Source organism: Dipodomys spectabilis, unplaced genomic scaffold (genome assembly GCF_019054845.1).
Source record: "Dipodomys spectabilis isolate Male_0828 unplaced genomic scaffold, ASM1905484v1 ptg000231l, whole genome shotgun sequence".
Classification (NCBI taxonomy): Eukaryota; Metazoa; Chordata; class Mammalia; order Rodentia; family Heteromyidae; genus Dipodomys; species Dipodomys spectabilis.
This window is the reverse complement of record NW_024870908.1, coordinates 6147101-6164493: the sequence shown is the minus strand read 5'-3', so window position 1 is coordinate 6164493 and position 17393 is coordinate 6147101. Positions and strand designations below refer to the sequence as shown.

The 17393-nt window shown below is 49.2% G+C and overlaps 1 protein-coding gene and 1 pseudogene across 2 annotated transcripts in view; one reads left to right on the top strand and one right to left on the bottom strand.

Moving 5' to 3' along the window:
- Nucleotides 1-729: 729 nt before the first annotated feature.
- Nucleotides 730-17393, top strand: part of Mgrn1 (mahogunin ring finger 1) — a 53392-nt gene continuing 36728 nt past the window's right edge. For both annotated transcript variants that reach the window (XM_042698101.1, XM_042698100.1), the window contains exon 1: nt 730-948. In XM_042698101.1, coding sequence (XP_042554035.1) covers nt 861-948 — 88 coding nt within the window. In that variant the 5' untranslated portion in view covers nt 730-860. The remainder of the gene's footprint in view (nt 949-17393) is intronic.
- LOC122123703 lies at nt 13143-13639 on the bottom strand (annotated as a pseudogene).

The window sequence follows — 17393 nt, the reverse complement described above, 5'->3', positions numbered from 1 at the left end:
CTTTCGTGGTGGGCGGGGCCGAAAAGTCGAGTCTTCAAGGTAATAGTTCAAGGACGTGGGGGCCTAAGAGATGCTTTTTTTTCTTTTTTAAAAACCGTTCTCATAAAGGGTTAGGTGAGTCAGGTAGAGCGCGTTTCTTTTTGAACGGAGTCGCCCCTTCGCTGGCTCTTGCCCAGTGTTTCCCTCCCGCGTCCGCACCCACAAGTCGCACGCGTGTGTAAATACGGGCGGGGTCCAGCTCCAGCAGGTGCTGGCCGCAGGTGCTCGGACGGCGTCCCGCGAGCCGCGCCCCGGGCCGGCGGGCGGGGTCACCGGGTCTCTCCGCCCGGCAGGTAAAGGTGCACCCTCTGCCGGCCCTGGGAAGTGGGGGAGCCGCCGTGGCTCGGGAAGATGTTTAGGTGTGGGGGTGCGAACGCGAGGCGCTGTTTCCACACCAGGGTCTGCATACAAACCGATGCCGGAGGGGATCGACGAGTTCTGAGCTCAGTTCCGCGAGGGGGCCGAGCGGGGAAGGCTTCTCCGAGCGCGGCCGGAGGCTGGACTTCCCTCTGCCCGGGCCCCTTGGTTTTTCCCCGGAGGCCCGTCGCGCGCGGAGCACCCTGGGAGATGTAGTGTGTCCACGCGTTGGTGGCGCCGCGGCTCCGCTGGAGTGGACTCTGTTTCCCAGGGGGCGTCAGTCCGGGGGCGGGGCGCCGCGTCGGGCTCCAGCGGGCCGGGGCGGGGGCGGGGCGCCGCCGGGGCAGTGGACGCGCGTCCGTGCGGCCTGGTCAGGGCGATGTCGCTCTGAGGAGGTCGCGGCCGCCGTCTCCTCGCTCCCGCTCCCCCTCCCAGCCCCGGCTCGGCGGGCAGTGCCGCGCACCATGGGTTCCATCCTGAGCCGTCGCATCGCGGGGGTGGAAGACATCGACATCCAGGCGAACTCGGCCTATCGCTACCCTCCGAAGTCCGGTGAGTGCCGCGGCGCGGACCGCAGGGGCGCGGGCCGGAGCGCGGGCCGGGGGTGTGGTGGGGGCGCGGGGAGGCGCGGCGCGGGCGCCCGGCGCGGCCTGGGACCCTCCCTGTCCCCCCCGCCCCGGGCCCCGCGGAGCCCCGCGCCTCCCGGCTGCGGCCCTGCGGGGGCCTGGCCGGAGCCGGGCCGGCCGCGGCCCCTTCGCCACGGGTCACCTTGGGCCAGTCCCCGCTCGCCGCCTCGGAGGCGCCGGGTGCACCGCTCGAGTGTCGGCGGTCGTGAGAATGGCCGCAGGGCACCTGCCGGCGTCTCCCGTCTCTCCGATAAACGGCCCGGGACCCGAGCCGCGGGGGAGGAAGTGGCGTTGAACTGGACGGATGGACACACAGCTGGGACCGGCGCCCGGCTCCCACCCTGCTGCCTCGCTTGCGAGCGGGGCCAGACCGAACTTGTAGCTCCGTTTCTGCTGTCTTCTGTGGGGCCTTGCGTGGTGTGGAGAAGCGAAGACAGGAAGGGATCTCGGGCCGTGGGACGTCCAGGTGCATCCCTGGTCCTGGCTTTTGAGCATCTGATCTCCCACCCCCACCAGGCCAGATTTCCTTTGAATGCGGTCCAGGACCACACCTTCCACGAGTGGGCCCTGCTTCAGACCCTGGGGTCTGGGGACTTGTATTTTAAACCCATTCCTCAGGTGAGTCTGACATCCACTCAAGTGTGTCCACTCCTTCCTAACGGAAGGGAGATGAGCTTCCGAGGCTTCTGGTGGCAGGGCCAGAAAACTGGCACTGCTTGACGGGGCAGTTGGAAGGACATGGAGGTGGCTGGTCAGAAGGTATTGTTCCCACAGTGCAGAGCAATCTCTGCCCAGTGACAGGGTGGCCTGGCCAGGTGGAGGGCTGTAGGCCAAGGCTTCTCCTAGAAACCCTCAGGGTTTCAGATCTGAAGGAACAGTTGTTTGGCTGAGTGCTCTTGGTCAAATTATTTAACCTCCCTGGATGTCAGTTTCCTCCTGTATAAAATGATATGGTAACTTGCACTGCGGCTCAGAACTGTGCCTGGCCCTTAAATCTTTAGCAGAGGTGGTTGCGATTTTTCACAAAGGAAATTATGTGACTGACCAAGACCTTAGAAGCAGTTAGCTATGGGATGACACAGATACCAGAAGGCTTACTATGGCATCTCCTGATCCCTGGAACTCTAGCGCTCTTTACAAAGCCACATACAGGCACCACTTTCAGTTTATGCTGTGGTAGACTTTTCCAATCACTCTATGCATCTCCTCTGAGCCTGTACTTGGTTTCAGAATCACAGACTAATCTTAACCAGCTGTCACTGATTGATTGCTGTTGGCCCTACAGGTGAACCTATTGGCTACTTGGGCTGGGCTGCTGGTAACAGACAGCAGTGGGCCTGCAAAGTTCAAAGGCTGACTTGCTCGACTAATATTTTTGTGTTGTTGGGGATAAAACCCAGCAACTCTTCCGTGACAGACAAGTGCTTTATTGCTGAGCACTGTCCCCAGCTAAACCGTTTTTCCCTTTTATTAAGTAGTTATACAAAGAGATTACGATTCTGTATGTCAGGTTATGAGTACAGTGCTTCTTTTTTTTCTGACATGTAAATTATTTTATTTTTGTTATATGTTCTTCACAATTAACCAGATTAAAATGTGAAATACACATTGAACATGTTTATGTCATCCCGTGTAGTCCAGGGACAGCAATGGGAACTGGAGATTGAGGAGTTAGAGAGCTGGAGGATCACAGTTTGGGGATAGTCTGGAAGGAAATTTTTGGGAGACCCTATCATCTAGGGTTGCAACCTGCTGCGTGCTCCTTAATCCACCGTGACAGGGAGCAACACAGTAAAGGAGACTGCACTGTGCAACTAAGATTTGGGGTACCAGGGACCTGTAGCTTCCCGCTGGCAACAGATCCCAAGGTTCTTCTCTACGATATCATCTTTTTTTTTTTTTTTTTTCCATCAGTTGTGGGGCTTGAACTCTGGGCCTGGGCGCTGTCCCTGCACTCTTCAGCTCAAGACGAGCACTCAACCACTTGAGCCACAGTGCCACTTCCGGTTTTCTAGTGGTTTATTGGAAAGTCCATGAGACTCTTTTTTTTTTTTTAATTTTTTTTTTTTTAATTTTTGGGTCCGGTCGTGGGCCTGAACTCTGGGCCTGGACACTGCCCTCAGCTCTTCAGCTCAAGGCTAGCGTTCTACCACTTGAGCCACAGCGCCACTTCCAGCTTTTTACTTTTTGCTTATGTGGTGCTGAGGAATCGAACCCAGAGCCTCATGCATCCAAGGCAAGCGCTCTACCACTGAGCCATCTTCCCAGCCCTCTAGTGGTTTATTGGAAATAAGAGGCTCACAGCCTTTTCTGCCTGGGCTGGCTTTGAACCATGATCCTCAGATCTTAGCCTCCTGAGTAGCTAAGATTACAGGCGTGAGCCACCGGCTCCCAGCTTTAAGCTCTCATCTTCTTGCTGACTAATTTCATCCTGAGTTCCATTTTTGTACCCTTCCTAACTGACAGCAAGTCCTACTCAATTCTGTGTTGGGCTATTTTGCACTGAAGTGCCTTCCCTAACACAAAAGGTTTTATTCATGGTATCAATGGCCAATTGAAGGCATAGGTTTAGAGAACTGGTAATTTCTGACTCAGGGACCACATGTACGGTGACATTTCCCAAATAAGAACATTGTCTTAGCTGGGCACCAACAAAAATAAAACAAAACACCTTGTATTTTGAAAGTTGTATTCTCCTTCATCCTCGGGGGAGTCCATCAGCTTATACCAAGTTGGATATTATTTCTCTTAAATTGACCAGAGATGTTCATCCAAGGCCCTTCAAACTTTTTTTTTTTTTTTTTACTAAGTTTGTTTGTTTTGTTGGTCGTGGGGGCTGAACCTGGGTCTGGGCACTGTCCCTCAGCTCTCCAGCTTAAGGATAGTGCCCTGCCACTTGAGCTACAGCGCCACTTCTGGCTTTTTTTCTGCTTGTGTGGTGCTGAGGAACCAAATCCAGGGCCTCATGCATACAAGACAAGCACTTTACCACTGAGCCAACTTCCCAGCCTCTGACTAAATATTTTAACTCTATACCAACAAACAGGTCCAGTTTCTGAGTTGTTACGTATCACAGTACAATTCAAGTACAATGATTTACCCAGCATAGGAACCCCCCAAACAGGCTTGTACTGAGCAAGAGGCACTAGCAGTATGAATAAGTGCCACCATCATCATAAACGAAGATACGGCATTAATTTCCTGTCCTTTAAGCATCTCTCAGCTTCTTGGGAAAGCTTCATCTGTCCCCAGGTGGGAATGGTTGCAGATCTGGTTTTCTCTATTCTCCTTAGGCCTTTAGCTGTCCTCTTTTTTTTTTTTTTTTTTTTTCAGTCGTGGGACTTGAACTCTGGGCCTGGGTGCTGTCCCTCAGCTCTTCAGCTCAAGGCAAGCGCTCTACCACTTGAGCCATAGCACCACTTCCGGTTTTATGGTGGCTTATTGGAGATCAGAGTCTCACGGACTTTCCTGCCCTTTCTGGGGCCTTCAGATCTCAGCCTCTTGAGTAGCTAGGATGACAGGCGTGAATCACTGGCACCCGGCTTATCCTCATCTTGAGGACCTCTTCCAGAGGCTCCTCGATGTTGGATGATTTTCTCTTCATTTCTGGGTTTTAGTTTCTCAGCTGGTAGCCAGATGTCCGCTGAACCTGTGGACACACAGCCATAGCCATGGCCCCATACTTGGACGGTTCCGGGTTTCCAGTTCTTATCGTTGTCATCGTTCTACCATGTAGTTGACATGAAGATTGGAGTTTTTCCAGGTCTTTCCAGTATTTATCTGCTGCTGAAGTGTTGGATGGAAAATTTAAAATTTCAAAATGAAGAATATTTTAATGCCATTGCAATCTGTTCTTTGGGAGTCCAGTGATTTATACCTATCCCCCTTTTTTGTTTATTTAATTGGGACTTCAGTGTAAAATTACTGCATTCCACAATGGCTTGACCTTGTGGATTATAAGGGATTCATGTAATAGGTTCAATTTGCCACTTATTTAGGAAGGTTTGCAATTTAGTACTAGTATAGGCAGGGGCATTGCCTTTTTTTTTGGTCATGAGGCTTGAACTCTGGGCTTGGGCACTGTCCCTCAGCTCTTCAGCTCAAGGCGAGCGCTCTACCACTTGAGCCACAGGGCCACTTCCGGTTGTCTGGTGGTTTATTGTAGATTGGAGTCTCATGGTCTTTCCTGCCCCGGCTGGCTTTGAATCGTGATCCTCAGATCTCAGCCTCCTAAGTAGCTAGGATTACAGGTGGGAGCCCCAGCGCCCGGCCATTGTCTGTTTTTATAGTAGAAGGAACACCCCGAGCAGCGAAGCAGGAAAGAAGATGGGTGATTACATGATTAGAATTTTCTCTGGATAAAGGTGTAGCCCAAATAAAACCAGAAAAGGTGTCAATTGTGACATGTATAAAGTTTAATCAACCAAAAGATGGATAATAAGTACCATCCATTTGACAGATATCATTAGGTTTTAAACCTCTAGGGTTGGTTCCAGGAGAAAAAGAGGATGGGGTAATTGGGGCACAGGTAGGGCAGGCTGCGATAATGGATTGAGCCTGAGTGTGAGTCAAATGAAATTTTGTCTGGAAAGCCAGGAGCATTGGCATGTGTTAACTTATGCCAATATGTACTTTGAATGAGTAAAGGAGTAATCAGCTGATCTACAGAATCGTTTCCCTGGGATAAATGGCTGGGCCCTGATACGCATCACAAAAAGGGGGAGCTTCTTCCCCCCCACACCTCCTTTTGTAACTCAGTAAAGAAAAATAATTGGAGTCTCCCTTAAGAACAGTGTCACAGTCTCTATTAAAGGAAGAAACTTGGCCACATATTGTGAATCTGTGACAAGATTAAAAGAAGCAGGCTCATCCTTGAGTAGTTGAATGACGGCAAGTAGCTCATTTTGCTGTGCAGACTTGAGAAGGGGAGTTAATTATTTTTATTTTTGGACCAAAATAAGCTGCCTTTCTCTTTTTACTACCATCAGTAAAATAGGCGCCTTTGAAATAGGATAACTTTTAACAATTTTTGGCAAAATCCACTGGGTAGTTTTTAGAAATGAAAGATTTTGCTTTTTTGGATAATGGCATCCCATATGTCCTAGATAATTGGAAAGAGCTATTTGCCATGATAGATTTTCCTGGTAACTATTTTCAAACTCCTTATATAACACAGGAATAATAATTCAGTCTGGATCTTTACCTAGTATAGTTTTAAGCTTTCATCTCCCTGGCAAGATCACTTGACCTATTTTATCCAAGTAAGTCTCTAACTTTTTATCTGAGTTGTTAGGGAGAAAAATCCATTCTGCCCATCCTTCTTGAACTAATAATCCTAATGGGGAATGTAAGGTAGGAAAAACCAACAATTGTACTGGAGATTCCGGATCTACTCTTTTTAACCAGATACTTTGAATATGTTGTTTTAGCCATCGTAGCTCTTCTCAAGCTTGTGGGGTTAATGTTCGGGGGCTATTTAAGTCACTCTCTCCCTGCAAAATATTAAAAGAGGTGCTGCAGTTTGTAAGTTGGAATTCCCAGGGAGGGCTGTAACCAGCTAATATCACCCAGCAGCTTGTGAAAATCATTAAGGGTCCTCAACCCATCTGTTCTGATTTGAATCTTCTATGGGGTAATTACATTACCAGTTATTCTGAATCTCAAGAGTAAGGGGAGGCTTTTTGGACTTATTCCTCTGCCCTGTTTCTCAGTCCTGAAGCCCGAAAGCCTTTCCTGCAACATCGTGAAAAGTTTGTCTAACATGATCTCATCAGGTGAAGCCAACCATATGTCATCATATAATGGATAATATATGCATCTGGGAAAGATTCCCGCACAGTTTGTAGACCAACCCCTACATAATACACACAGTAGGGTATTAAGCATTCCCTGGGGTAGGACTTTCCATTGGTAATGCTTTGCAGGTTCTTTCTTATTTATGCTTAAGATAGTAAAGGCAAATATTTCCTTACCCTGTTCTGCTAAAAGAATGGAGAAAAATGGGGCTGGGAAGGTGGCTCAGTGGTAGAGCGCTTGCCTTGCATGCATGAGGCCCTGGGTTCGATTCCCCAGCACCACATAAGCAAAAAGAAAAAAAGCCAGAAGTGGTGCTGTGGCTCAAGTGGTAGAGTGCTAGCCTTGAGCTGAAGAGCTGAGGGACAGCACCTAGGCCCAGAGTTCAGGCCCCACGACCGGACCCAAAAAAAAAAAAAAGAAAAAAAAGAAAAAAGAATGGAGAAAAATCAGACTTTTAAATCTGTGTTTCCAATCTTTAGGAATCATTGTAGGAGAAGGCATCCCTGGCTGTAAAGTGCCAATGGGCTGAATAAACAGCCTTTATCTTTTTAGGATCTTGAAGCATCGAAGTTTTCCTGATTTTTCTTTTTTTGTTGTTGTTGGTCGTGGGGCTTGAACTCTTGGCCTGGACGCTGTCCCTCATCTCTTCAGCTCAAGGTGAGCGCGCTACCACTTGAGCCACAGCGCCTCTTCCGGTTTTCTGAGTGGTTTATTGGAGATAAGAGTCTCACAGACTTTTCCTGCCTGGACTGGCTTTGAACTGCGATCCCCAGATCTCAGTCTCCTAAGTAGCTAGGATTACAGGTGTGAGCCACCGGTACCTGGCTTTTTTTTTTTTTTTTTTTTATAAATACTGGAGTAGGGGGCTGGGAAGGTGACTCAGTGGTAGAGTGCTTGCCTTGCATGCCTGAGGCCCTGGGTTCGATTCCTCAGCACCACATAAGCAAAAAGAAAAAAAGCCGGAAGTGGCACTGTGGCTCAAGTGGTAGAGCGCTAGTCTTGAGCTGAAGAGCTGAGGGACAGCGCCCAGGTCAGAGTTCAGGCCCCACGATCAGACCCAAAAAAAAAAAATTACTGGAGTATTCCAAGGACTGACTGAGGGCTCTATATGTCCAGCTTTGAGCTGCTCTTAGACAAATGGTGTAAGTGTCCACTTTTTCTTTGGCCAACAGCCATTGATCAGCCCATATGGGGGTGGTGGTGAGCCATTTAAGAAGCAAGGGCTGTGGATGCCGATCAGTGGCCATCAGGAAAAACCCAGTGGGGGGGAGAGAAAAAAATTGAGAATCCCATTGTGCCGTGAGATTCCTCCCCCAGAGGTTGACATCTGCATTAAAGATTAAAGGTTGTATGTGTCCCACCTGACCATCAGGCCCTGTTCAGGTCAGTATGGAGGTGATCTGCCATACCTCTTGTACACTCCCTACTCCTGATACCTGAATGTTCTTTTCTCCTTTTCCAAGCAGCAGGCCAGTGTTTTTGAGCAATAATGGTTACATCTGCTCCCGTATCTATCAGTCCTCTGAACTTTTTATGATTTATGATGAGATTGCACTCATGGTGACCAGGCCCAATGATAGTATTGTACCAAATTTGTTTGTTGGTGCTGCCAAAGCCTCCTTCCCGTTAATGTTTCTTAGGGGGGTGGTGCAGGGGTGTGTGTGTATGTGCTCCTTGTATGGGAGCAGCAGAATCTGGGCAGTTCTGTGTCCTACTTTGATGTACAGTGGAGACAGTGCCGAGGCTATAATCTGAATATGTCCATTAGAATCTCATCAGTCAACTCCTATATGAACTTTTAGGCCCTTTAAAAAAGTCCAACTACTTCTTCGTATAATTAATTCTACTGTAGATTTAGGTATAGGCCCTTACACTCCTGTGGATATTTTAACAACACCCTGATCAGAAGTTAAAATCAAAGGAGCTGCAGTTTTAAGTTGTGCTGCTGTGCTGCCTGCAGTGGTGGCAACCAAGTCCGAAAAGTTTCTACGATGGAAACTCCATGACTGGCATCTGCTGGGCCTCCAGTATTTGTTTCTAGGGCCCGGAAGGGCTGCCCGCTCACTGGTTTCCCAAAGGGGAAAGAGGCTTGCCACATTTATTATGTTTAGAATGGTATTGATTTGCCCAGTGCCTTCCTTTACCACATCTGGGGCATCTCCTGGGTGGCCTGGGATCTTTGTCAGAAGAGTCTTTGTTTTTACGACATAATTTTTTTTTTGGGTCCAGTTGTGGGGCCTGAACTCTGGGCCTGGGCACTGTCCCTCAGCTCTTTAGCTCAAGGCTAGCACTCTACCACTTAAGCCACAGCACCACTTCCGGCTTTTTCTGCTTATGTGGTGCTGAGGAATCGAACCCAGTGCCTCATGCATGTGAGGCAAGCACTCTACCACTGAGCCACCTTCCCAGCCGACATTCCCTTTTTATATGCCCTAACTTTCCACATCCAAAAAATCTTACTTTAAGCCTTGTTATAGCTGATGCCAGCAGCAGGTTAGCATTATAAGCAGAGGTAACAAAGTCATTACAGGCCTTAGTATAATCTGCATTGCTGCCACTGGTAGCCTTAATGAGCATAAGGCTTTTTGGCATTCTGAATTGGCATTATCAAAAGCGAGCATTTGGAGAAGTGAGTTTCTTAACTCAGCTTGTGGCACAGTCTTAGGAAGACTGTGCTCCAGCCAGGCTATAAAATCCACATAAGGCTCAGTGCCTCCCTGCTTAATTTTCACACAAGGAGTCGCTATCTGACCTGACTGCACTATTTTTTTCCTAAGCTCTCAAACAAGAAGCACACATGTGGTTAATTGTTTGATCATCATCAGCTAGCTGTATGTCCTGCCATACCCCTTGTCTGGTAAGCCAGTCCACCTCAATTTCTGTGGGAGACTGGGCATGTTGATTTTTCAGAGCCTGATTGCGAGCTTCCTCATTCCACCACATTTTAAATTATAGATATTGACTGGGTTCTGGGCAGGTTTTGGCCAGGTTTTTCCAGTCATGGGAGAATGCCCATAATAAAAAGGGAAGTGGCCTGTTTCATTCAACTCTGAAGGGTCATCTTTTTCTGGGAGGGTGGCCGTGAGGGTGGGCACTGCCCCTCAGCTCTTCAGCTCAAGACTAGTGCTCTACCACTTGAGCCACAGTGCCAGATCTCAGCCTCCTGAGTCGCTTGGATTACAGGTGTGAGCTACCATTACCCACTCCAAAGGGTCTTATAAGACAGTGCTTCATACTCAGCATGGAAGTGTCTTTCTAGGAGATTTTTTGCCCTACTCTCGGTTAAGTGGCTGTAATTTCACGGGTGCCGCCCAAGGCATATCAATGTAAGCTTGCAGTTCCCCTTGTTGAGCCTGCCCAGATTCCCTGAGAAATAAGGGAACCCGCTTGACTCACTATGGGCCAGGCAGATGACCGCACTGGAGGGCCCTGAGGGTCTGAGTACAGGTAAATCTTTCTGGGCTTCATATACCTCTTGCTCCTTGTTGCCAGATCGAGAGCCTTTTGCCACATTCTTCTACCTTTTGTCACAAGAATTCAAATTTTTAGTCACATCCTTTTGCTCTTCGCCACAAGATTCAGAGCTTTCAGCCATGTCTCTGTGCTCTTTGTCACAAGACTCAGAGCTTTTAGCCACATCCTTTTGGCCTCCGTCACAAGACTCAAAATTTCCAGCCACATTTCCCTGTTGTGTGGGAGCTTCCCACACAGGCCCATGTTTTGTTGGCTGAGGATCTTGGGGAGGCTGCAACATCATTATGATTACTTTGCACAAAGACCAAACTTTTAAATGGATTTTCTTCCCCAGGCTTTGAGCCACACAAAAAGATCAAACAATCCCCTCCACTGCTGCCCTTGCAGCATTTTCCTGCGGCGGTGGCAGATGACCATACTTTGTATGTACAGGGCCAATTCCTCCATATCCTTTTTCTTGTATTTCTGACTCTGCCAGCAACATGCTCACCGGCTCAAGATACCTGGCCCCTTTGCTTTGAGCTAACCCCATTGATTACCCTGGCAGTCCTGAAGCATGTCCTGGCTCGCGTTCCTGGATCACGAACTCTTCAGCATTCCACAGCTGACCTCCCAAATTCCTTGCTTCTCTGTTCTTCACCGTGAGGCCCCATGTTCACTGCGAGCCCTCATGCCCCACGTTGGCGCCAGACGTCACATCCCGCTGTGTGCGCCTTAACCCACTGCAGTGGAGCAACACAATAACAGACTGGACCGCGCAGCAGAGATTTAGGGCACCAGGGGACCTGTAGCCTTCTGCCAGCAACATGTCCCAAGGTTCCATTAACCAAGGTTTTTATTGGTCTTGTGTAAGGAAGTAAGGTATAAACTTCAACATGTGACAATATCTTGTATACAAGTGGTAGGTGACTGTCTTATTTTGGGAAGGAGAGCTAAACAGTAGAGCCTTCAACTTGCATAGACTATCCTTAGGCTCCTACACGGTTTAAGGTGAAATCTGAGTTCCTGTTAAGCCAGGACTGATTGACCTTTCCAGGAAAACTCTTGAGCGTTCGAGAGTGTATTAGAAGTCATTCCAACCCCCGAATTCTTTCGGGGTCTCACAGCTTAGATTTTTGGGCTCTCACAAGCTTGTCCTTTGATACCTGATCTGAGGATAGAACGTGGGAGGCATAGATAGGAGGCCATCCCTGGGTGGGTTTGGGGGAGAAGTTCAAAATTTTATCTAAAAAATAAAGGGGATGGTAAGTCATCTATCTAGTCAAGGCTGAGTTCAGAAGCAAGCACAACAACAACAACAGCAACTTTCTTAAACCCTTTTGTTGTGTCCCCCCCCCCAGCCTATTCTTGAGATTACTCTCTAATTGGCACTGAACAACACGTTCACATGGTATTTACATGCTACTCATTGCAAGTAATTGGAAGGGATCTGAAGTACAAGGAAGGGTTGGTGGAGGCATCATGCAAGAACACCACCATTTTATATATGGAACTAAGCATGCATGAATTTTGGTACCCACAGGATCCTTGAACCAATCAACATTCTGCAAGTATCAGGGATGATTGTATGGAACTTGCAAAATACATGAGAAAATGGAAGTTCTGGCATATCAGATTACATATGTACCTATATGATACATGACAGCTGAAAGCTGAAAACTTTCCCCTAGAAAAGTTCAGCAGCATGTTTTAGAAGAAATTCCATGACAGGCTAAAGTAATTGAAAAAAATGCCCTTAACAACTTAAAGGAAAATCTTCTCTAAGTGACTAATCCATGATTTCTTAACCTCTATAATGCAACCAGTGTCCTAAATCTTTTTTTTTTTTTTTGTGTCCGGTCATGGGGCCTGAACTCTGGGCCTGGGCGCTGTCCTTCAGCTCAAGGCTAGCGCTCTACCACTTGAGCCACAGCACCACTTCCGGCTTTTTTCTTTTTGCTTATGTGGTGCTGGGGAATTGAACCCAGGGCCTCATGCATGCAAGGCAAGCACTCTACCACTGAGCCACCTTCCCAGCCCCCTAAATCTTTTTTGTTTAGTTTGGTTTGGTTTGTGCCTGGTAATGGATCTTAAACTCAGGGCTTAGGCACTGTCCCTTAGCTTTTTTGCTCAAGGATAGCACTCTACCACTTGAGCCACTTGTGGCTTTTTGGTAGTTAACTGGAGATAAGAATCTCATAGACTGGGCTGGGAAGGTGGCTCAGTGGTAGAGCGCTTGCCTTCCATGCCTGAGGCCCTGGGTTTGATTCCTCAGCACCACATAAGCAAAAAGAAAAAAGCCAGAAGTGGTGCTATGGCTCAAAGTAGTAGAGTGCTAGCCTTGAGCTGAAGAGCTGAGGGACAGCGCCCAGGCCCAGAGTTCAGGCCCACGACTGGACCCCCTCCCCCCCCAAAAAAAGAATCTCATAGACTTTGCTGCCCAGACTGCCTTCCAACCAAGATCTTCAGATCTCAGCCTCCTGAGTTGCTAGGATTATAGGTTTGTGAACCCAGTGCCTGGCCCCATAAAAGGTTATGTAGGCATGCTCCAGATCACACAAAAGGAGACTTTGACACTAGTTTTAATAAATAGTAATAGCAATAGCTTGTTTCTAGGAAGCCTCAGGCTTTCCCAAGGCTTTTCTCTATTATTTATTTTTGTGCTGATCCTAGAGCTTGAACTTAGGGCCTAGATGCTGTCCCTGGGGTTTTATGCTCAAGAGTAACCCTCTACCACTTGAGCCATAGCCTCACTTCTGGCTTTTGGATGGTTCATTGAAGATAAGAGTCTCACGCTTTCCTGCCTGGTCTGGCTTTGAACCACAGTCTTCAAATCTGTCTTCTGAGTAGCTAGGATTACAGGCTGAGCCATCAGCACCTGGTCCCAAAGCCCTGCTTGATGAAGGAGCTCACCAGCTGTTGTGGCCTCTGCTGGTATTGGTATTCAGTAGGCACCTTGTGGGTGCTGCTAATTTGGTCCCCCTGTAAGTGCTCCTGCAGGATGACACACCATAGCAGCTGGGAGGCCACATGTACTGCACAAGGCCACAACGACCATAGATTCCATCTTGATGTTTTGGACGCCAGTAGTGTGGGCAGCCTGCTCATCGTCCTCTGTGTAGGAGCAGAGGACGCTGTCTGAGTGGCCTGGCCCTTCGAAGTCCAAGGTGCACATGGTGTTTTCCATGGCAGTGACCAACTCTTCATTAGCTCCTGTACCAGCTGCCCATCCAGTCTCTTCCTGGGACAAGCTGCTCAAACTCAGGCTTGAAGCAGGTATATCCACCGACCCACTATGTGATGACCACTGAGCCAGGCTCCAGACCGCTCAGACCTGGCCACCGCCACCCCGTCACCGGGATGCCCATGTGGAGACCTGGCTCCACTTTTTAAGATTCACCCACCACAGTTAATTTAGACATTTCTGTCCCTGAAACAACTTTGTGCCTCTTTGTAGTTTCCATCTTCACCTCCACCTCCCATCACCAGCCCATGGCGGATCTGCTTTCATCTCAATTTGCCTTTCCTGGACAGTTCCAACATAGGGAGCCCTACAGTCGTGTGGGCTTCTTAGTTCACAGCTACCTTCTTTTACTCACATTGCTGCTTGCTGTTGTTTGTTTTGATGGTCCTGGGGCTCGAACACAAGGCCTGGGCACTGTCCCTGAGCTTTTGTGCTCAAGACTAGCACTCTGTCATTAAGCTACACCTCTACTTCCAGATTTTTGGTAGATAATGATAAGAGTCTCATGGACTTGCTTGTCCAGGCTGGCTTCGGATTGTGATCCTCAGGTCTCAGCCTCCTGAGTGGCTAGGATTCTAGGTGTGACGCCCTGGCACCTGGCTCTTAGAATGCTGCTGTCACCCGTTTGTGTTGTAGCTATGTCTGTCCTGCATCACTGGACTGAACATTTGCATATGATTTTTTTTTCATAGTCGCAGGTTCCCAGTTTTAACTATACACATACCAGTGGCATGACAGTCACACGTGCTTGTTAAATTTAACCCTTTCAGGAAGTCACTGCATCAGTGTTTTTCAATTTTCTCCAGTAACATTGTACTAGTCGACCTTTTTTTTTTCCTTTTAAAGACAGGGCTTCACTATGTGATCAGGGCTGATTTTGACTGGAGATCCTCCTGCCTCCTCTAGTGCTGGGATTAAGGGTGTTCGCCATCCACACCTGTTAACAGTTTTGTTTTTGTTTTTCGGTCGTGGGGCCTGAACTCTGGGCCTGGGCACTGTCCCTCAGCTCTTCAGCTCAAGGCGAGCGCTCTACTGCTTGAGCCACAGGGCCACTTCCAGTTGTCTGGTGGTTTATTGGAGATGAGAGTCTCACTCACTTTCCTGACCGGGCTGGCTTTGAACCGAGATCCTCAGATCTCAGCATCCTGAGTAGCTAGGAAGACAGGTGTGAGCCACCAGCACCCAGCTCTTGTTTTTATGGCAGAGCAGTACTCCACGTATTGATGGCCATGTTCTGGGCAGTTTCATTTCACCCAAAGAATTATCTTTCTCCAAACTTGTGGAAGAGACTGAATCCCAGGATGTGTCCCTTGGAGCGTCCCATTCTAAGTGTCCCTCTGCCTGCAATAGGGCTACTCTGCAGCTCAGTGATTGGAGAGTCTCCTCTCTTGAGAGGCAGAAGGCAAGAACCCTGCCTTCAGGGCTTGGGTTGTAGCTTGGTGGCAGAGTGTTTGCCTAGCAAGGGCGAAGCTCCAGGTTCCAATTTGAGCACAGGAAAAAAGAAAAAAATGTAAGCATAAAGTCAGTGTGCTGTGTACTGCCAGTTGTCCTCACTCCTCAGAATGCTGAGACAGGCGAATGGCTTGATCCTCCCAGCCTGGTCAGTGCAGTGGGACCCCATCTCCAAGAAACAGGTGGACGGGTCTGGGAAGGTGGCTCAGTGGTAGAGCACTTGCCTTGCATGCCTGAGGCCCTGGGTTCGATTCCTCAGCACCACATAAGCAAAAAGAAAAAAGCTGGAAGTGGCACTGTGGCTCAAGTGGTAGAGCACTCACCTTGAGCTGAAGAGCTGAGGGACAGCGCCCAGACCCAGAGTTCAGGCCCCACAACTGGGACCCAAAAAAAAAAGAACAGGTGGGGTGAGGTGGTACCTAACTTGCATTCCAGCCACAAGGAAAGCAAAGACACGATCGAGTGCCTTCCTAGCAAGCTCAAGGCCTTCAGTCAAACCCCAAATGAACAAAAATCAACAATTTGAGGCCAACATCGGCTATATAGTAAGACTTAAAAAACAAAAGGGCCCTGCTCCAGGAAGTGAATTTCTATCATTGCTAAAGAAAAATCCTCTTGCCTGAGTTAGCCAAAACAAGACCTGGGGGGAAGCTGTGCACATCATTTTTTTTTTTTTTTTTTGTCGGTCGTGGGGCTTGAACTCTGGGCCTGGGTGCTGTCCCTCAGCTCTTCAGCTCAAGGCTAGCGCTCTACCACTTGAGCTACAGCGCCACTTCCGGTTTTCTGGTGGTTTATTGGAGATAGGAGTCTCACGATCTCTCCTGCCCGGGCTGGCTTTGAACCGCGATCCTCAGATCTCAGCCTCCTGAGTAGCTAGGATTACAGGCGTGAGCCACCAGCGCCCGGCGTGCACATCATTTTTGAGGAGTTGGCAGGGCACATTCCTTGGCCTTACTGACCCTGGGTCCCCAGGGAGGCTGTGGAAGCAGGCAGTGGAAAAACCGGCTGTGCTGCCATGAACCACCGGGGCTGTCTCTAAATAAATGACTGCCTCTCTCTGAGCCTCCAAGTCATGTCTAAGATGTACTAACACCCTCACCTATCTTGGGGAATTGAAGCACTGCTGCTGGGCCTGTGAGGTAGTCTTGCTCCATGGCAGAGCCAGCTTGCCACGCCCCCCACCAGACCAGGATCCTCAGCTCTTATCCTCCTGAATAGCTAGGACGACAGGCAGGAGCCACCAGTGCTGGGCTTGAATGTGCCTTTTATCAGGGGCTGCGCTGGGAGATGGCAGTGTAGCCCATCTTCAAGAGTAAAGGAGAACCAGGTGCTGGTGGCTCACGCCTGTAATCCTTACTACTCAGGAAACTGACATGTAAGAATCCTGTGAGAATCCCAGGAAGTGAATCATTCTCCTTTCTTGGAGGGCTCCTTGCCATGAATATGCCTGGAAGGTTGAAGACCAATTTTTATTCTGGAGGGCTGGAGTTTCTCATGCCATGAGGATAGCTGGTTTGGCTGTGGTTAGCTGGTTGTGGAGTTCTGAGGCCCAGGATTGGTCCAAACTGTGCCAGCAATGGACTGTGTAGCTTAACTGGTCACTTGCCATGGCCTGTAGTTCCCTAATTGAAGCTTGGGTAGCCTCTGCTTCCCCCAACCTCTTTCAGATCTGTTTCTAAGTCTGATTCTGCCTGTCAACAGGAGGCCAGCAGGGTGGAGCCTGGCTCTGACCCAGTTCAGCTTTTGTTTTCCAAGGAGTCCGGAAGCTTTCTGGAAAATGTCCTGAACTTCCTGGATGACCATAGGTGATGATGGCTCTTGCCTGTACAACCTCCAAACCAACTGTAACCCTGCCCATCCCTGCCTGCCTGTGCTTTGGGTCTGGTGCCCAGCTTCAGGTTGATGGTGGTTTTTGTCAAGGGGAGGATGGTCTTCAGTCACCTACATCCTCCTTGCCCTACACAGTAAGTAACTGTAGTCTAGTTCCATTTGCCTGCCACATGTCCTGGCATCTGCCTGGTCCTCAGTGCCAGCCTTCTGTCCCCCAGCAGGGATCCAACCTGATGACGGGGAAGCTTGCTTTTAGAATAAGGTATATAAGCTGAGGGGGACAGCTTCCTTCCAAAATCGGTGGCTGCAGCTTGTGGAGCTAAGTCATTGTCCTCAGCTCCTGGCCCTACCGTGTCCCTCCCTCTTCCATGTGTCCCATCAAGGAGGCTGGGAACGTCAGTCACAAGGCGCCTCTCGACCTGCCACAGGCTCCTGCACAGATGCAGCTCTCGCGTCCTCCAGGCATCCCTTGTCTGGCAAGGGCAGCTCCTCTTGACTCTAGCCTGTAGATAAGCGATCAACAGTTGACTTCCTTGAGTGCTGCCCGCTCCTCTTCCTGTCCCTGGTTACCCACTGGGCTAGGTAGCAGGCCCAGA